This window comes from Caloenas nicobarica, chromosome Z (genome assembly GCF_036013445.1).
Source record: "Caloenas nicobarica isolate bCalNic1 chromosome Z, bCalNic1.hap1, whole genome shotgun sequence".
In the NCBI taxonomy this organism is placed as follows: Eukaryota; Metazoa; Chordata; class Aves; order Columbiformes; family Columbidae; genus Caloenas; species Caloenas nicobarica.
This window is the reverse complement of record NC_088284.1, coordinates 21334744-21356553: the sequence shown is the minus strand read 5'-3', so window position 1 is coordinate 21356553 and position 21810 is coordinate 21334744. Positions and strand designations below refer to the sequence as shown.

The following is a 21810-nucleotide window of genomic DNA, read 5'->3' as shown; positions in this document are numbered from 1 at the left end:
GCAGTCTAGGAGGCTCCTGCAGTGCATGGAACACAAGTTCCTGACACAGCTGGTTAGTGAGCCTAATAGGGAAGGAGCCCCACTGGATCTGTTGTTCGTAAATAGAGAAAGGCTTATGGGTGACATGTCAGTTGGAGGTTGCCTTGGGTATAGCAATCACGAGATGATTTGAGTTTTCTGTTCTTGGAGAAGTTAGAAGGGTGGTCAGCAGAACTGCTGCTTTAGACTTCCAAAGGACAGACTTGGATCTGTTTAGAAGGCTGGTTAGCACAGTCCCTTGCGAGGCAGTCCTGATGGGCAAAGGAGTCCAAGAGGGCTGGTCTCTCTTCAAGAAGGTAATCGTAGAGGCACAGGAGCAGGCTGTCCCCATGTGCCAGAAGGGCAGCTGGCAAGGAAGAAGGCCGGCCTGGCTGAATAGAGACCTGCGGCTGGAATTTAGGAATAAAAAGAGAATCCAGAACCTTTGGAAGGCGTGGCAGGCTACTCAAGAGGAATACAAGAATTCTGTGAGGTTATGCAGGTGAGAAAATTAGAAGGGCCAAAGCCCAACTAGAGCTGAGCCCAGCCACTACTGTGAAAGGCGACAAGAAATGTTTCTATAAATACATCAGCAACAAGAAGAGAATCTCCATCCCCTGATGGATGCGGGGGGAAACAGTGACAGAAGATGAGGGAAAGGCTGAGGTACTAAATGCCTTCTTTGCCTCAGTCTTTAATAGTCAGAACAGTTGTGCTCCAGGTACCCAGGCCCCTGAGCCAGAAGACAGGGATGGGGAGCAGAATGAAGCAACAATAGTCCGAAGGGAAATTGTCAGTGACCTGCTACACCACTTGGACACCCACAAGTCTATGGAGCCAGATGGGATACACCCAAGGGTGCTGAGGAAGCTTGCAGAGGTGATCACTAAGCCACTTTCCATTAACTACCAGCAATCTTGGCTAACTGGGGAGGTCCCGGTTGACTGGAAGTTGGCTAACATGATACCCATCTGCAGGAAGGGCTGGAAGCAGGATCTGGGGAACTACAGACCTGTCAGTCTGACCTTGGTGCCGGGGAAGGTCATGGAGCAGATCATCCTCAATGACATTAGACAGCACATACAAGAAAACCATGCAATCAGGCCCAGTCAACATGGGTTTATGAAAGACAGGTCCTGTTTGACCAACCCGATCTCCTTCTACGACAAGGTGACCCACCTAGTAGATGAGGGAAAGGCTGTAGATGTTGTGTACTTAGACTTCAGTAAAGCCTTTGACACTGTTTCGCACAGCATTCTGCTGGAGAAGCTGGCAGCTCATGGCCTGGATGGCCGTGCTCCTCGCTGTGTAAAGAACTGGCTGGATAGCCCGGTCCAAAGAGTCATGGTGAATGGAGTCAAATCCAGCTGGCGGCCAGTCACAAGTGGTGTTCCCCAGGGGTCAGTATTGGGGCCAGTTCTGTTTAATCTCTCTGTCAATGATCTGGATGAGAAGATCGAGTCCACCCTCAGTAAGTTTGCAGGTAACACCAAATTGGGTAGGAGTGTTGATCTGCTGGAGGGTAGGAAGGGTCTACAGAGGGATCTGGACCAGCTGGATCAATGGGCTGAGGCCAATTGTATGAGGTTCAACAAGGCTGTCTACAACTACCTGAAAGGAGGTTGTAGTGTGGAGGGTATTGGTCTCTTCTCCCAAGTAGCAAGTGATATAACAGGAGGAAATGGCCTCAAGTTGCACCAAGGGAGGTTCAAATTGGATATTAGGAAAAAATTCTCCACGGAAGGGGCTGTCAGGCATTGGAACAGGCTGCCCAGAGAAGTGGTGGAGTCACCACCCCTGGAGGTGTTTAAAAGGCATTTAGACGAGGTTCTTAGGGACATGGTTTGGTGCCAGAGTTAGGTTATGGTTGGACTCAATGACCTTAAGGATGTATTCCAACCAAAATGATTCTATGATTCTATGATCCTTATTTTGTTTCAAAATCATGTGGAAGAAACAGCTGAACAGCTAAAACTCAGTCATAAAATTCTGAAACTTTGCAAAATTGGGACCTAAATCTTTGAATGGCATTTATAAATGCCTTTGAATACACAAGTCCCATTGGATTTTAAGCAGAAAGTTTTTTAAAAATCACAAAAGCTCTTTACAGTATAAACATGAATGACAATGCATACGAAGTATTTAGATAATAGACCACATGCTGATATAGTCAAGGCTATCGTAAAGACGAATTGAGAACAACACTCAAAGGAGATAAATAACCTTGATCTTTGCCAGCTGCTATCCCACCCATTGCTACCCAAAAACTGGAGCTGGACGTCTGCATCAATGACCTAAGTAGGAGACAGTTGTGGCTGGAAAGTACCTGAGATGGGAATCCAGAACGAAAGTGCCTTGATATGGGCCTAGTTGCCAAGACTGCCCAGACTTTCTCATTCTAATTTTTTTTTTTTTTTCTTATACTGCCAAACAACTTTATTCTACAGAAATGCCTTTAGCTATTTCTAAGACCAAGACTACTGGAAAACAGAGTTGACTCCAAACACCATGGAACTGTAAGAGGATGAAGTGAAGGAGGGCAGCACAACTGTGTGACTGTTCTCATTTTTAAAGAAATACTACACAGGGCAATGCTAATGGAGAGGGCCAAAATCTTTCAGTCTATCCCCTCATCCTCCTGTAAAATTTGCCCTTGGGAAAAGGCAGATCACTAAACATTTTATAGTAAAAGTGGTAATTTCTTATGCATCAATGAGCCTTAATATGAACATAAGTTCTTATACAAGTATAACCCTGAGGCTAGAGAGATATTTAAGCTATTTAAAACCCTATATAACTCTGGGCAAGTTCTAAATTTTGAAAAATCCCTTGGAATTTGTTCAAGACCTATCTCTACTATCTCTGATTTTGCCACTGTTACTGTTAATGTTCCCAAGTGGCAAAACACTTCCTAAACCCATCTACACTCACCAATTTGGTTATGCAAAACTGAAGATTTAGGCGAGCTCCAAAATTTTGGAGGGTTATTTTTGTTTGGTTTTGAGGCAGTAGTCCTTCCAGACTTCCAGGTGCATCAATCTAGAAACCAACCATTATCAACAACTTTACAATGCATACAGAATATATACCTTTCTGGTTGCGCAAGGCTACAAAAAGTTTGTATAAAGCACTAACATCTTATATCAATGAACAATACTTATGAAAGACTGCAACTTTTTGGAGGGGAAAATATAAAGCTAAATGATCTGCAAATAATTTTAAGCGTGTGAAAGAGCTAAGGATGCTGCTATAAAAATAAGTTTAAATTCCTTACGTGTTATAATGTAATCCTGTGTAAGAGTCTCCGCTTGTCTCTCTTTTCGTTTGGTTTTGACCACACATAATTTTGCTCCCCTAGGAGGAAACATACAGCAGTTCAGTTAGTCTGTTTATATGTAACAGAAACCATTTTTTATTCAAGACAGAGTCCCCAAAAAATTATATAGCACTTTAAATATTCATGAATGTGCGTATCTTTGCCTGTCCATGCACACGTGAGGGAGCATAGAGAGATTAGTGTTTCTGTTATAGAACAGTTTATACGACATGTGAAAATAAGCATGGAAGATTCATTTCACGCTTCATTTGTGCACAGTACTTGTAGCGTGCACAGGGAAGGTGCTCCGCTCCAACCACGGACAATGACTCACTCCTAGTACTCTTCCTAAGCAGCAGAAGCAACTGTTATCTAACCAGAGGTGTCTGTAACACCGCAGCAGGAAAGGCTGCATAAACCTGGCTGCAGCAAGACTGGTTTAAACTGGTGGTACTTTCCTCATTATGGTAAGCACCATGAAACAAACTGAGCACAAAACTGAGCTAGGGCTCTTGTGGTCTGTGCCTAGGAGGCTCAGGCTGCCTCCTGGAGAGGAGTCCAAACAATGATGACCAACTCTCTTGTTCTCCAAATTGACAAAGACCAGAAAAATAAAACTTATTTTTGATAATCTTGTAAACCAGAGTTTATCTTCATATCCAAGTGTCCAGGTTACTGTAAGAATACAGAAGTTGTGAGCTGTAACACAGGGTGTTTTTGGATGCCAGTGACACAAAGATGAGCACATATAGGGGAAGAACATCTTACTTGTACCACTCAGTACAGAAAAAGTGTACATTTCCCCTCTGCTGACAGGAAGGAAGCATGTCCCAGTTCTCCAGTCAGTCCAGACGGTAAAAGCAAATTAATTGCAAAAGAAGTATTTATAGACTAGTTAAGTCCTCTTCATTCCGGGCTGACAAGTCAACTTCTGATGAATCACTACCACCTTTCCATCAGATGTACAGGTAAAACTCACACATCATAGGTGGGAGTGGGGGAGAAGACTAGCAGAAAGATGGGGACGTGCTTCTTTGATTTGCCCCCTATCAGTTTGGATCTTCCAGTATTACTTCACAGACACTGAAGTTTGAACTACAGCTTCCAAACAAGATTTTTACTTCAGAGAAAAAAAAAAAATAAAAAATATTACAAAATACAATAAACATCCTTTGAATAACACATCAGCAACCTCCAACAGGTCAGATGAAAGGCTGGTTATTCTTACCGCAGACTGCATGCAATTAAAAAATGAAAGTATTTGTAAATTCAGATAGAACAGCTAGCATACTGCATCACGAAAAGCCCAGAGGAAAATACGCAGCTTTTCCAGAAATAAACTGGGGGTTTGGCTGGTTGTTTTTTTCTTTCTACTGTTACCAAATAAGTAAAACTCTGCAAAACAAATGTTACTAAACCAGTTTTTCTCATTTCTTAGTGTAAACATAGAGTCATAGAAACTGGCTGAATGTGAGAAAAAAAAATGTTCTTAATCATTAATCATGATTACGTACCTCTGGCTTTTGACAGGATCATAATACACTTTGGCCAAACCATTTCCTGTACCAACCATAATCTGGTTCAGCTTAGGATGCCAAAGGCAACGCACAACACTCTGAAATAAAGCAACATATCAATAGTTAGTTGTTCATTCATCTAGATCTTAGAATTAATATTCATATGACATATAGTGGATCAAAGTCACACTGTAGCAGGAATAAGCCTAAGCACATGAATGAATTTGTGAATATGTGAATGAATATGTGAATGAATACGTGAATATGTGAATGAACACCAGTTCCTCTCCAGAGCAGAACAGAATGTAAAAGCAGTGACAACATATGGATGTAGGCAGAGAAGGAAGCACAAATTGGTGGCAATGTGACAACCAGCAGTTTCCACAGGCTGTCTGCTTCAGGGTCTTTGTGGGCCTAATGGAAGTGGAAAGTTAAAGTGGGACTTGAGGGAGAACAATGAAGTGCTTCAGATATAGCAACACAGGCCTTCATGACTTTCGCATTTTTAATTCTTAATTCTTCCACCCTGTTCTTTATCTGTTCTTCCCTTCTCACACAGCGATGACCTTTCACTTGCTGACTGCAGAAACAGAAGAAGCTGATTTTCACTCTTGGTTCTTTCTCCCCCACAACACCCAGAAGAACTTGGTATTTGAAGCCAATGTCTCTCAGTTCTGTCACCCTTCTGGTCAGCAGAGAGAAACTCATTTTTAGACATTAGGAGTATTGTTCTCTTATACACAGAGTGTGGTTCTCCATGTGACTTTGGACTTCCACATGATTACTGTGTTCAGTCTGATTCAGCAGGTCAGCACAGAAACTCTGTAAGACTTGAGATGCTGACTTGAGAGAGGCAAAGAAGTGGGCACAATCTGCCACAAAGGACAAAACAACACAAAACCTGTACCTGCATCTGACTTACTGGGAGGAAAAAAAGTATGTATTTTTGAGAGATCGTAACCCTTTAAAGAGTTTCAGAGAGACTTAAGACAGGTCAGAACAGTGTTTGTGTTACCTGTGTAATAAACGTATCTAGAGCTGGCAGGGTGCATCATCCTGTTAGTATTTAACTGAACAATGCTCGTTTTTCTAGCACTTTTTCCCCTGAAGCTTACTACTTCACCTTTCTCAAAACACAGGAATAGGCTCTTCTCAAAGTGAATTAATAATTTAAAATATTTAACCACTATTATCCATCTTTAAATTATCTATATGCACTTCTTTTTTTACATAATACAGCACATGAAATTCACAACATGGGAACCATTAATGTATTAACAAGAGCAATACAGCAAAGCTAAAATGATTAGGAGTGTAATATAGCTCTGTAACTTGGGAGATGAGAACCACGCTATCTGGAAGAGAATAGTATGTATCAACTGTAGTGATTCCTGAATCACTTCCCATTCCATGCTATTTCTGGTTTGGTCCAGATCCCATTTTTTTTGAATGTTATGAGGCACATAGCATAAAAAAATATTGAAAAATTTCTGAAGCCCATTCAACCATCATTAATCAGAACTTCATTTCACTACAACATGACAGATGACTCTCTTCTGAGCTGTTTTTCTGCTTTGTGTTCTTGTTTAAGAAGAAAAATTGAGTGAGATGAGTTTACATTAATCAACTGACCATTCCTTAGAAGGTTTATCTGTAAAACATTCTCATTCCACACAGACACACATACAACACTATACCTTCCCATTTACTTACAGGTACAAATAAAACTGGCTTGCTTAGTATGAGACAACTAAAGCACAACAATCTTTTTACAGGTAACTCTGAACTACAATGTAGAATTCTGACAATACATTATATGCATGATCCCTGCCACAAGCAACAAAAATGACCAATACGGTGTTGTATTAAGTTGTGCGAGCTAAATAAGAGACTCTTAGATACTGTTAAGTAATGGTCAAAATGCTACGGTAACTCTAAAACACACAGCTATAACAAGTATTTGAAGGTCAAAGGTGGGTGGTCTTTTCTTTTATTAATATTTATTGCATGTGTTTAGCCAGTCTTTTTAAACTTTGTAGTTAATGTGGTTCTCCACTTTCTACTGTCAAGTAAATGTATTTTATAGCATGGTACTGGATACCAGCCAACAAAAACACAGCCTGAGACAGTGTGGCTCAGCCCTGATGGGGATTGCTAAATTTCTAACTTGTAAAACATGCACAGCACACTTAAAACCACCATGGCACGTGCTCCAGAGCGGGCAAAAGACACTGCCATTAAATGCAGCCCTATAAATCTTCTGAAACCATGGAACGTCCACAGAATATAACTTGTTAAAAACTAAACAAATACAAGCTCTGAACATACAAGTAATTTTATTAATCCACTGGCATATAAACCTACTTTATAACAAATAATAAACACTACTTATGCAGATTTTTGTATTATTTTAGAAATGGGCAGTGCTTTAAAAAGACCAAAATACTGAATTCCTGACCTAGTTCCTAATAATTTTTCCCAATCATATAATCCTAAAGAAGTAAAAATTCTAAACAACTACACAACAAGGGGATCATTGTAGACTAGGTCTTAACATTGGGAGTGATGGGGAAAGGGGAATCTTTATAATATAAAAATAATTAATTCTTAAAGAGCAATGAATCTAACTTTTGTACCGTTTACACTTAGAATAACGCAGGTAACCAATTTTATCACTGGAAAATGCTAACCACCAAATTCCAGCTCAAAGAAGGTCCTGCCTCTCAGCTCTCCAGAAAAGTAAGTGTGTTAATAGCAGGAAAAAGAAGTGTTTTCCTAGCTTGCCCTACCTATGCATATAGGTAGATATCCACCTACTGATACTGAATTATGGAACAGTTGTGGTTGGAAGAGAGCTCTGAAGACGATCTAATTCAACCCCCCTGCTCCAAGCATGGTCAACTACTACGGGTAGCTCAGGTCACTGTCCAGTTTGGTTTCGAATATTTCCAAGGCTGAAGATTCTACAGCTTCTCTGGGTAACCTGTTTCAATGTATGACCAACCCCACCATAAAAAATATTTTAAAAAACAAAACAAAACTCACCAAAAATAAAAACCAAAACCCAATAAAACAAACGAACAAAAAAACCCAAACCATTTTCTTACATTTAAGTGGAATTTCTTGTAATTAGTTTTGTGCCTGTTGCCTCTTCTCCTGTCAGTGGCTACCACTGAGCTTTGCTTCATCTGCTTCACCCTCCTGCCCCCTTCAATATTTATATATAAGATCCTCCATGAGTTTCCTCTTTGCCAGGCTGAGCCACCCTATCTCTCTCGGCCCTTCCTTCTGTGCCAGGTACTCCAAGCCTTTAGTCACCTTTGTGGACCTTCACTGGACTCACTCTAGTATGTTTGTCTCTTTTGTACTGGGAGCTCAGAACTGGACCCAGTACTACAGATGCATCTCACCGAGGCTGTGCAGAGAGGAATCATGTCCTCCCTAGACCTGCTAGCAATGCTCTTTGGCCTGATGCAAATGCCCTTGGGCTTCTTGCTGCCAATTTCACAGAGTCACAGAATGGTTAGGGTTGGAGGGGATTTCTGTTTCTTTGAGATGGAAAGGGGATTTGCCATTCCACAATCACTTTTAAAGAACAACTTGCTTCATTTAAAGTTGTGCCTTGCAAGGGAACCCAACACAAACAAGATGGTACTTCAGTTTTAATTGCCCCAGAGACAGAAGCTCAGGCTGGAGACAATAACCTTGAGCAGTTAAGAGCAAACTGCAAGCTCTCACTCTACTTACCAAGGTAGTTTCATGCTTGGCAAGAGAAGTAGAAGAGCAGGGAATTAAATTGGCTAACATTGCTTTATGGAAACATAGCACAAAAGACTTGACTAACTGTAAGTACTGGTTGTAAGGAAATCCTATGGATGGCAGCTTCAAGAGTCAGAAAATATGAACACCAGATCAAGAACAGAGAACTTCAGTTAATTAATTCTAGATTAAAAAATTCAACAGGGAAACATTTAACTTGTTTCTTATAATATTTAAAGCTGAAACAAATCAAGTAAATTCTGAAATAAAAAAAAATCCAGGTAATATCTCAACTTTGCAAACAGATAATAATGTCTATTATAACAAGAATGATAAAATGCAGAATCACATAAACATCTTCAACATTTGAAAAAATAATTTTTGTAATGGCTGGATGTTTTGGATAGTATATCTTTGGAACATGAAGTCTTGGAAACCTGTCATAAAAATCCTGAAAACAATTTTATCCATAGAACTGATGTGGCCAGTTTTGTGACGCGCAGATCTGAAAATACAGCACTTACAAAAGACAATTCCTCGTCATGATTTAAAAGCTGTTTGGTACTTTTGTTGTTGCAAAAGCATTAAGTTCTTCAAATGAAATAAAACTGAAAAAAGCCTTTGGCAATGTTTATTGCATATACAAGCACAGCAGCCTGTATTGGGAAATACTGGGAAAATATCGTGAAAATATTTTTGTGAAGTCAAGCAGCAAAAATATTAAAAATGTTAACAGAAGGAGAAACACTCCACATTTACCTTCCTCACTGTCGCTGTGAAAGAGGTTAGAACAGATTCATTATGTGTCATTGACAGTAGGCCTTCGTAATTATTTTCAGGTAACAGATTGTCTTGTAACACTGACTTAAACAGAAAGTCAATTAAAAATTATCTGCACAATTTGAAATACTTTTTTTTTTCCTCAATCTGGATGAAAACATTTATCTTCTTAAACAATTGTGTAATCAAATAAGAACATATTACTGATTGTTCTTAAAACTAGCCATACCTTTTTCTAAAGTTGCTATACTATTGTTTTAAATAAAAAATACGAATTACCGAGCATGTATTTTTTGCTTTACTTTTAAACTAAGCACTATACTCACTTTAGACTCACAGTTCTTTTAAAATAAACTCCAGTTTTAGAAAATGTAACTATAATAACTTAAAAGCTTAACAATAATATGTGGTAATCTTAAACCATAAAACTCATAAATACATAGAAAGGTGGCAGGCAAAAGTGATGATATCACTATTCCCTCGTGTGCTCTTCCACCTGCATTTCTTCTGAGACATGTGCAGTCCCAGCTCAAGGGCAGTTCTGGGGTGGTTCATAAATAGTCTCACCCTAACAGCCTGTTCTCACCCGCATGTTTCCCTTTGTATCATATATGCAGAGCTGTTGCTGCAGGTAAACAGTAAACTACACCAAATAAATTTTTCTGTTAGGTTATTCTCCATCTGGGTTAGCGCTCTAGGCAGCTACACACATGGCTTTGCTGCTGCTAAGCACGTAGCAGTGCTTTGATGGAATTTAATAGCAATGCCTCTCAATCAGAAACTGAAGCCGGAAGTGCAATTTTGCATAACACAGAATGGGACATCTATTCTGACCTAGAAATATACTCCTATGTTTAACAGGCAAAGTGAAGAATAACTGAAGCAGATTTCTCAGCAAGCAAAAGCTAATTATCTGAACTGAAACTGTCCAGAGCACTTGAGTAACACCCCGACAGGAGTAAACAATGCAGAGAGGGCATTTTACAAGGTCAGCAAGAAAAGATTAAAATGATTTGTGGCATAGGAATGGAAAATTTACCCCTAAGATGAAACCATGAAGCTGGTATGGTCATAAAACTACAGACTGATGTCAAGAATTCTCCTGGATCTTTGCTTATAAAGATTGTTCAAGACTACAGCAGCGAAGAAAAAATTCAGTTCCCTGGCCAGTGCTTCAGGTAAAACCACTCAGTTTTACTGCACAGATAGAATGGATCCAGGATGGGAAGAGCAGTCTCAGGGGAGTCAGTACAGGTTGTAGGCAGGAAGGCAAGGCAAGGTTAATAAATTCTAGTTAGAGGGACTAGGAAGGGTTGGAGATTTTCCACATTGGGAATAGGGACTGGCAGACATTATGGGGGTTGTGAGAAGCTTTGGAGGGGATGCAGTACAGAAAACATAGATAAAGCATATTAAGAAAAAAACCTGAGCAAATAAAGCAAGCATTCCTAGTTCTTACATATCATAGAGTACGTATACCCTTCTCATAAATATTAATTCTTACGCCTATAATATTTTTCTACCACATTCCAGAACCTGAGCACTCAATCTCACTAGTATCTTTTGAATCTACAAAATGTAAGGTTGCCCATTATGTAACAAAATAAAGAGAGTACATATAAAAAGTATCTCTTGAAAGCATTACTCACCTCTATCCTTTTTCACTCTGCTGCAAGAAAGCTAGGGAAAATTAAGGTTTCCCTCCATTGCTGTCTTCTTGTATTCCTATACTAACATTTTACATGTCTGTGAGCTGAACTGTACAAAAACGTGATTTCTTAATCATTTCAGCTGAAACTTTGACTGATGTCCAACAAAATGTAACTACGTTCGTATGTATATAAACCCCAAGTTAACAGCCAATCTCACTAGCAAAATTTATTAAACAGATACTTAGGTGTGTATGCGTACACTGATCTAAGGGAATATAAGAGTCCTAATTTGCTGCAAGATTGGTATGATATCAAGTTTCACCATTTTCCAAAAAATTCTAAGCACTTTCGTATTTTTGACATAAATAGGAATCACCATACACTTCTGCAGCACTTAGGTCAAGGGGGCTATATTCTTTCCTTGCTACTGCAAAATGAAAACTAAAGTAGAGGGGCCATATTTTACAATGATGTTTTAATTTCTTTCCCCTCCTTCGGGAGGTCTTACTGCTTCTCAATTAGGCATTGTTTTCTTTGGAAACAACCCCTTCTCCCTAAAGACAATTAAGTTTTAAGGTTAAATACCACACATTTGTCTTCGAAAATGAACATTTCATGTGAAATGTATTTTCAGATAATGCATGATAATGTATCAGCTTTTTCAAGTTCATTAGTAAAGCTCATCCTGCCATGCTGGGAAGAGGAAAGAAAAACATACTTCCATAAGAGTTATGCACTGTTGGAATAAATATTTTCAGTTTTTCTTTCTCTTCACTTCTGGTACAGCCTTTCATTCCTCTCTGATAGTTCTTGACTCAGCCTACTTATACATTTGCTCCAAAATGCCAGAATTGATTATTCAGTTATCTGCAGATATCAGACTTTTAGACTAAGTTCACTAAATTAATGTCTGCTCCCATGGCTATTACCAAAAACTGTTTAAACAAAAGTACAGCCAAAGAAATCTTGTAAATGGAGAAGATGCATCATCTACTTTCACACCTATAGAAAACTACCTTGAGAGGGTGGAAATCTGCCAAATGATGCTGACATACAGTCAATATTCATACCACCTCTGTGGTGAGTATGCAGCAAACATCCTACTTGTACACTGGAAAAAACAAAAGTGATTTCCTTGCAAATTACAACTAGAAAAAATTACTGCTAATTCCAGATAACTACTGAAAGTTGAAAAGGAACATGCTAATTGTAGGCTTTCACACATCTCTCACTGTTGAAGCAAGAAGCAGTTTTGATATTTGCTTCATGTGCTGTTTCGACTCATTTAATAAAAAAATTGATTAACATTTAGAGAAAGTTCTGTAATGCTAAGGTGAAGTTCCTGATGTTTTGACAGTTATTTTTGGAAAACTGTGAAAGGATTGTGCTAGCTGAGATTCCAGTCTACGCACAGAATGGTAGGCATTTCTCCCGTAAATAGCCTACAGTCATAAATCCTTAAATCAATAGAAATTAGTGCAAAAGTAAACCATTGTCTCCTGCTTTGCTATTGGCAACGTCAGCGCACAAGAGATGAAATGTCCCAGTGCTTCAGCAGGAGAGAATAAACACCAATGGAGGGAAGTGAAGGTCTTAGGTGAGACTTACCTCATCAAACTTAAGATGTTTACACCTCTAACATTTAGAGGTCTACTCTTTAAACGCCTACAAACTTTCACCTCCATTTATAGTTAACAGAGATAAGCCTTTTACAGTGGCCTTCACCTAACCTATTTTAGGTAGCTATTTTAGGATAAAATCACAGTCTGGATGTGTTTATTTTTCTCTGTTGATTAGAAAACGAGCCTAGGGTGACTGGATCAGTTGCAGACATCTATATTTGGTCAGGTGAATCCCTGCAGCCGACAATGGCCAAAATAACTATACAAGAAAAACAGAAATCTAACGAGGATCTATGTTACAGCATGTTGTGCTACTCACATAAAACTCTCCAGTTCAAGGATAAAGGACCCTGGAAGACAAATTAAATACTCCTACTGCAGAAATAATACAGCAGATACAAACTCTCAAAACTGTCTAACAAATCTTTAGAATCTTAGCTTGAAAGATCAGGTCTACCTCTGGAGATAGTTAAAAATTGAATAGACATAAAACATAACCACAGCATATGTTCACCCTTACTGCTTACCCCTTTCCTAACCTACAGTTAAATAATTCTTTCAAATTCTGTTGTGAAGATACACAATAAAAAAGTGACAGCAAGAGCTGCTGCTCTAAGAAAATATTTTCAGTTGGGGAAGAAAAACTTAAAACAAACCTTTTGCGTTTTGTATGTGCAAGTTTTGCTTCAGTGGCCATGAGGGAATGTGATGGGTTCTGTTTGAACAGCGCTGCTCGGATTTGCTGCACTTGGCTGTCCAGACAGCCAGATAAGCGGCATATCAGCAGGGAAGGTGGTGAATGTGTAAAATGACATTCTGACCATGGTTGTGGACTCTGTAAGGACAGATCACCACAGCAGTGGCCAAACGGGACTCTTCTGACTGAACTGAATATTTATTCTAACTGTAATTTTTACAAATTCCAACATTGCTGAAAAAAAAAAGAAGTCTGTAAAAATCAGTGCACATATGCATGCAACTAGTTTATTTAGCACATATTCTGTCTTTTCTCCTGTAAACCCCTACATATTCATGGTGAAGAACTGCTTGTGCAATGCAATATATTTTAAACACACAGAAGCTTAAAATATAATTAAGCAATACTACTTTTGAAACCTAACTGCTTATTGGTATTTTTTTAAGAAATAGTGATTGCCTTTCAAACTAATATTGCCTGTTATCTAATCCGATGGTTATATTAGATTATATTTGAGGGGGTAAGCAATTTCAAGATTGTGTTGGAATAAGGGATCAAATCTCAGTGTGCCTTCCAGCTTAATCTTCTACAGTTCTGGAACTTGCACAACATTAAGTCCACCTGACTTCAGTGTTACATATTCCCAGAAGAGAAGGGAAATGTACAAAGTTGTTTCAGAAAAAAAATGTACTTGTTTTAAAGGATTTCTGTGTCTTTAAATAAAACAGTAAAATATTTGGATGCTAACAGCTAAAGACAGCTTCCTACTATCACAATATTTTTCAATGATTGTTCCCCATCTCTGTTTGGCCAAGGCAGCATTTAAACAAATTCTGTAATTAGGAAAGATATTAAAGTAGTGTCTTTCAAGCTTTTCCATTTTATAATGAAGGTGTGCAACCATTTAGAGACTTCAGATACTTAGACTGCTGTACAAGGGATACAAATCTAGCCTTCATAAAAACCTTCATGGACATGTTTGAAGTGGCTCACAGTTTTCATGGACTGAAAACTCCTCTGCAACTGCTTATGAAATACATCCCAGCAAGAACGCATACACTGCTTGTTAAAAGAGAGGAAATGCCTCAGAATGTACCAAAAATCTCGTGACGCTGGGCTGCAGGGAAGGTCCATAATCATTTTAACTTATAGGTAGCAGAGTGACTTCTGTCTGCCTTTAAGATCACAAAGCTTCAAGAGGAAAGACTTATTTCTTCCCTCTCAAGCCCTCATACTCTATAAAGTTCAGAAGCAGGCCTAAAAGCGATTAAGCAAGTGTTTTAGCACATTTTTCCCCAAATGCAGAAAGTGATATTTTCTCTCCAATTCTATCCAACTGGAATGTAAAGGTAAATAAATAAATAAATAAATAAATAAAATAAAAAGGTAAACAAAAAGCAGAGAGTCAATATTCTAATCTGAAGCTAATGGCTGAAGATCTGCATGAAACATCTGCTACAACAACTGTCTAGTCTCTTCCAAGAACAACAGAAGTTCTGCCTTAGGAATCATAGAAAGATAATGCTGCTCAGAGACAACATAATTTCCCACCGCATACTCTGTAATCTCTTTTCACCGATGTCTTAGAGCACAGTGGAGATCCAAAAGCCAACAACTTGGCTTGCCATGCTGCTGTACCTAGGAAAGGCTGGTCTGCCTCCTGGATGCACCCACAGACCAGAGGAGGGGAAAAAAGGTAGACTGAGTAACTCTTACAAAACTGCTGTATTTTTAATTTTTTAAAAAAAAACAAACCACAAAAATCTAGAACAATGCCATTTCCAAATGTCTGCAAAGCTGGATAACAAATGCTACCAGTTTGCCTCCATTTTCTTTCTTATTTTCTGCAAAAAGATGGTTAACACAATAAAAATATACTAATATTATATTAAAAATCTACTTCAAACCTCAATTGCAAAAATCTCTGGGTTTGAGATTCTCCTGGAGTTCTTCCAAGGAAAAGAGCAAACTACAATAAATAAGGTGGGAGGTTAGAGAATATCTAGAATGCACTGGCCTGCTATCACTAATTTTAAATACTCACGAGAATCTAGTAGTAGGGGAAACAATGCTAATGTTTTTCCGTTGTGAAACATGACTTAGAAAATGTGTGGAAACATTCAACAGAAAAGGAACTAGATATGGATAATATTTACAATTTTCTATGTAGAAACCAGAAATATCCTAAAAACACTTTCAGAGGCCAATAATTTAAAGCAGGATCTCAATATAGAACATATGGATAGCAAAGCTGTATTCGCTTACCTTTCAAGGTATAGCCATAAAATACATTCTTAGAAGGGAACTGTGCCACTGAATGACACTTTACTTTTTTGATGAATAGAAAAAGCAACTTAATCCAGGTGATAAACTGTTTTCCTTGTAACAGCAATGTAGGGCATTTTTAAGCACCTGCTCTGTTAAAATTACAGCCACACTTTCATCACAGTATATTGCAAAACTACCACAGACGACCTTCACAGACACCCCCCACTGCCCTTTAACAGTGAGGAAACCTGCACAGTTTCTCTCCAATACCTCAAAACTCTAGTGAGAGCTCCTCTAAAACCAAGTACATGCTGCCGCAGGATATACAAAGGGAAGAACCACATTGTCTTTACATATATGAAAGTAGAGAATAAAAATTCGACAAGTTACCTCACTGTAAAAGAAAACACATTCCTGTGATTCACCTTTCATACTAGATTTTTTTCTTTTTTTACTTTAATCAGCACTGGACCCTAAATATTGTATTTACTTCCTTATTGTGGAAAATGTGGATTTTCCTTTCAGATAAAATAAATAGCTTTAAAAAATCCCCCAGAAGTAGCAAAATGATGTCTTCCAGAAGTTAAAACAATTTATTTTTCTTACATTCAAAAGCTTTAAATCTTAGTGAAATGGGCCACAGTGGAAAAGCTCTTTACTATATTACTGCACCTTATAAATAGTAAACGATATCGTTTGAGGTCAAGGAAAGAAATACTGCAATCCTATATCAACTGTGCATAAAGGATGCTGGAAGTTTCGTATTCCTTATTCCTTCTTTCCTTTTGACTCTTTAATCTAAAAAGAAGCTTTATTTATAGCTTGTCTCAGAAGACCTTCCTGAAACATCCCTCGGAGGTATTTTCAGAAGTATTTAATAATATAACTTTTGCTTATATTTGAGAAACTAAGAAAATACTGAAGAATCCTCCAAACAGAAACAGGTTTCCCAAAACAACCATAAATCTTTGGTTTTGGATTGTTGCTTATCTACAAAAACCTCCAGGATATTTTTAAAAACTTGCACATCTCATTTTATAATGTACACAACCTTATCAACCTTTGCTCATTCTTAAACGAAATTATTACTTACATTTTCATTTTAAAAGAGCAATTTCTGTAATTGTACAGCTTTTTTTTCTTTTTCAGTGCCCACTCTTGCTTGGCAGTATTGGAGCATACTACTTCTCCTTTCCATATGGGGAAAATGACTGCTCTACTGCTGCCAAAATCAATCTTGTCTGTAATAAGGATAACTACTGGGTGATCTGTCTGAACTAGCCAAATGAATGATAGACATGTGAGAGCGATTCAAGCGGCTATCTACAGCTATTTTAAATTAAATTGACACTGGGGGAAATGCTGTGTACCCAGCTCTGTTTCCCATACACAAGGTATTTATATCTGGTTCCCATGAAGATCTCGTACTTGCATAACCAAACCAAGAATTAGGAATAAACCATCCCTGACTTGCATCTGCCAATGAAATCTCCCTTTCGTTCCAGAAAGAGTTACAGACATTCCAAAAGATGAGACCTCATCCCAAAGCAGCTACAGGTCTTCCTTCCTCTCATACTACCTGGGGAAAGTGACATGGCCTCTGAGTTTCTGTGCACACACTTTGTACCCCTCTTCTGGCAGTTATATTTCCTGACATCTGTTTAAGTCTCCTTGTCCATCTAACGGAATGAAGAAACATTCTGCATGCAATTATAAATCTTTCACATGAAATAAGCCTTAAATGCTCAGATTGAGAAGGTTTAATATAAATATTTTCTTGTGGATATTTGAGGTGGAGGCAAAAGAACTGTTCACAGATAATACTGTCTAAGATAGAAGAAACAGAGACAGAAAAACTACAAAAAAACTGTATGCGCGTAACAGGATTTTTAAAAGTTCAGTTCTTGTTAAAAAGAGAGGAATTCTGTACAGTTTATCATACATAACTATGGTCACAGTACAAAGCCCTCATAATCTCCAATCTCACCTGTCCCCACTGAGCCAGAGAAAGGCTGAAGTTCTGCACACAGTGCCCCAGCTTCCTTGTAGAAGTGGGAGAGGCAGGACCTCCCACCCCTGAGCTTTGATCTGATCTGCAGTAAGTAGATGACCCCGTCAGTAACCTGCAACATGGGTAATTTCACTCCTTGATAAACTTGTGGAAGAAAAATCCACTGACTGCTATTAATTGTAAAATTCCTATGTCTTCATCAAGACATCTCTGAAGTCGCAGACCACTGGAGGCAGAACAGGACAGTCAGAGCAGCAGTGTGGTGTATCTTCCCTGTTGACACCTTCTTGTGCAGGCACATTGCTACTGGCCAGAGATGGAGCCCATGGTCTGCACCACTTCTGACATTTATTTATTTTTTCTTCAAAAAGTATTCCTACTTATCCGAGACACTTGAGTTCTACAGAAGTCCCAATGCCTACATGGTGAGATAACATTCAACAGTGGACACTACAATACAGTCACTAGTTTAGCCACTAATTGTGACCAAAAAAAAAAAAAAAAGAAAAAGAAAAAGGAAGACTAATACATGCAATGAAAAGCAAATTAATACTCTGTATCCAGCCATAACAGAGACTAATCAGACTGTTAGTCCATTAGAAAAACCACAAGGTTTCACTCCAGCAGCTCTGAAATAGTAATGGGTTTTCCCATGAAAACTTGAAAGAAAAGGTGAAAAAAGGTTTGTGTGTATGATGGAAAGGAATGCCAGACACAGCTTTGGTCAAACATTCACATTACATATTATCTTAAACCTTCTTGGTAAATAGCCAGTGCAACTGGCCTGTGAATGAACCTAGGGGGTAATGGGAAAATGTTTACTGCTCTTTAGTCTTTTTCAATTTTCTAAGCTTACCAGCATTTCCTTTAAAAAGCAACACACTTTATGTTTTCTCTTCACAGCTGTTAGAGAAGTTCCTTCATAGCTGAGACTCAGGCATGGATTCCAGAAATACATACAACAGTAGATTTTCTGTTACTCTGATTATACACTTTCTGCCACTAAACTGGTATACAATTGCCCTCAAAAGGTCTTATTTTCATTTTATACTTGAAATAAATTATGCCTTTCTTCTTTAGCAATTTGGACTAAATCCAACTGAAATCACTCATATTATTTTCATGAGGAATGAGAGCAGATCAAGCTCTCTATAGACACAGATATTGCTGTATTTGTGCTTTTACTACACATTGGCATAGTGTAACTTCATATATGCAATGCCTAAAAAAAACCCGCAAAATAGAAACATTGAAATTACACATTCAAGCACTAGATAACACACAAAAAGTAAAGAAGGTAAAAAAGTACACTAACAACTACATGCATTTTTGAAAGAGTATAAGGAACAAATGAGAAGTGGGAAAGCAGTCCTCAGAAAGCAAGTAATTACTGCAGTGCTGAAAAAATGCTTTCATAAACTACACACAAAATATTAATCTATCATTTTATAGCTCAATGATCTTTCCAACAAATGGCATGTACTGCTTATAAAATACAAAAGCCAGCTTCTTAAAAAATCACTTGTTTTAGCATGCCTTCACTGCAATTTAAGAAGAACAAGAAAAGAATACTAATGAAAAAGCTGAAAGATACAAACAATAGAAAAACCTTGAAAATACATACTGCTTTTATAACACCACTTACAGCAATTTTTCTTCTTTTAGATCAATATCCGTAACTGTGTTTTTCTTAGATGGATAGTGTTGAAGCTGGAAGCTAGACATACTGATTAAGAGGCATTGTTAGTGCTGACTCACTGAAAATTATGTCCCAAGATCAGCACTTAAGTCTCGATTCTTCACCTATTATTTCCATTATTTTCATTTTATCCATTATATTGAAAGCAGGAGAATGATTATCTTAGATTTTATAACTACAAATGACGAAAAACAGCACTAAAACTCTATAGACAAAAGTAATTTAATACAGTCTTAAAAAGTACCATATAAATATCAGCACCTATGTAAATTTATAGTATAAAATTATGAACCTTCTGAGATTTGTACACATACTTAAAATTTTACTATGTGAGTGGCCCCAGTGAAGTCGCTTATTGACCTCTAATTTTGTTTTTCCAACGGCTTCCTTCCTACTGTTGGTTCTCAGCTCCATGTCTGCTTTGCATTTTGAAGCAGAAGAACAGAAATTCACTTCTAAATTCTGAGAGAAACTGACAGCAAAACAGTATTTGCTGGATTCACCTGTAACATTATCTACCTCAGCAAGTAAAAAGACCCTCTATTTCAGAGAATTAAAGACTGTTTTACTGGGAGACAAAGTTAGCAAAAGAAAGTGATATTTCCTTTGAACACAAAACAGGTACGTTTGTAAGCAGTAATTCTCGCTGTTTAATTTCTTTCAGAGATACATGATCCACTATTCACAAGCCTCTCATTCTTGCAGTCTTAAGGCTCAAGTGAAGTTTCTGTACCTTGTTACTGACTTCACCACCACTAAACAGAGATGCCATCATGACAACATCTAGACACTTTAGCTCTAAGGAGTCCAAATCCATTGTGAATAGAATTGCTCAGCTATTTTGTTTCCTGTGCCCAAGGACAGAAGAGCTCCTAGGACAATCTACCTCTTGCACTTTATTTTATGTAGTTGTTTTCCTTTTTTTCTGTCACGAAGTTTCAGAGGGGATACTGAGGCATTCATGTTTTGTCTCAGAAAAAGGTTTTAAATACTTGGTTATAATACTGGTATCAGAAAACAAAAATCCACTAGAAATCTTCATGAGTTGAGGTTTAGTGTGTTCCATAGGAGAAAAGTTTAAAATCCAATTTATGCTACCTTCGGAGAAATTCTTTAGCGCTAAATAAAACTTCCAAAATCACATAAAAACTGCATTTAGTATATATGGTTTAAAAAAAAAAACTCCTCATGAAAAATCACATGGTTTCTGGTTTGACATGAATTCTGAATTTTTAATTTGCAAGACTGCTGCCACAGCACTGATGGATATAACAAATTCACCTGTAAGCAGACTTTGCTTTAGGATGAATTAAAAGAGAAAATGAGATTTGAAAAGTAAATAGAAATGTAAATTCTGTATAAATTTTCTCTAGCACAAGGGGGTTTGGTTCACTGTGCTAGGAAAGACTGCTGTGCTGGGTTAAGAAAAGTACAGAAGGAGAAAACAATATCTTGAAAGAAAGCAAAAAAGTTGCTATCTGACAGACTGCAGCAACTAATGGGACTTAAGCATACATTGCCATACTTAAGCAATGTCAGTTCTATCTGAATTTCTCCCACTTTTGTTTGTTATAATCTATAAATTAATTTGTATACACCACAGAGTGAAAGGACCTTTTTTCAACTATGATATTAAACCTTTTCCTTCTGTACAAGGGAATAAGTAGGCAATTGAAGCCATACACAGACTCTTCTGTATTACAGATTCTCAGTTATAGGGTTTTATATTACTGGTGATAATGGTATTTTTGATGGAGTGATTCCCAATGATACCTTCCTTTTATCATGAAATTTTTGCATTTGCACAAGCTGGAGTCCAGTGAAATATAACCTATAGAAACCACAACTCTAGTTTCAGGGATAAGTAGGAGTTTTGTCACAATATGGCATTTCATCCTGGTAACTGGTGGAGTAAACAGCATAAACATGTAAGAATTTTAGGATTCAGGCCTCACTTCATAGATCTAAATGGTTAAAGGAGAATAGTGCCTGCTTAGGTCACTCTACCTCTATCTCTTAAATGTGGAGTAGAATAATTACAATAGTGTTAAGTAGGTCATCATCTGTATAAGGAGAGAAAAAAAGCACATGATTATGATTTCATTCATATTTTGAATAGTTGACAAAAGAAAACTACAATACATACCGCATCTGTAACTTCTATCTCATACAACTTTTCAAATGTCTCCCGATAAAAGAAAAAAAGCTTCCCACTGCCACCACCTTTCTTAACAGAGGTGCCTGTGACGAGTATTTTATCATCTGGGCTGAAACAACAATCTGTCCTGTTGAAGAAAACAAATCATTATACTGGGAAAACCAATCATTAATGTATAGGGAGCTTATATATAAATTGCAGTCCCTAAAAACAATCCTATTAGTTAATCCTTTCAAGACAAAACTTAAAAAAAAAAATTTTGTCAGCTATCATCTCTTACCATAGTTATTAGACACAGTTCACCTGTACAATT

General features: G+C 37.8%; 1 protein-coding gene across 1 annotated transcript in view; it reads right to left on the bottom strand.

Moving 5' to 3' along the window:
- WDR70 (WD repeat domain 70) overlaps positions 1–21810 on the bottom strand; it is a 127238-nt gene that overhangs the window by 10360 nt on the left and 95068 nt on the right. Inside the window, exons 13-15 of the mRNA XM_065656510.1 lie at positions 21486–21624; positions 4849–4949; positions 3293–3372 (exon numbers count right to left, since the gene is read on the bottom strand). Coding sequence (XP_065512582.1) covers positions 3293–3372; positions 4849–4949; positions 21486–21624 — 320 coding nt within the window. The remainder of the gene's footprint in view (positions 1–3292; positions 3373–4848; positions 4950–21485; positions 21625–21810) is intronic.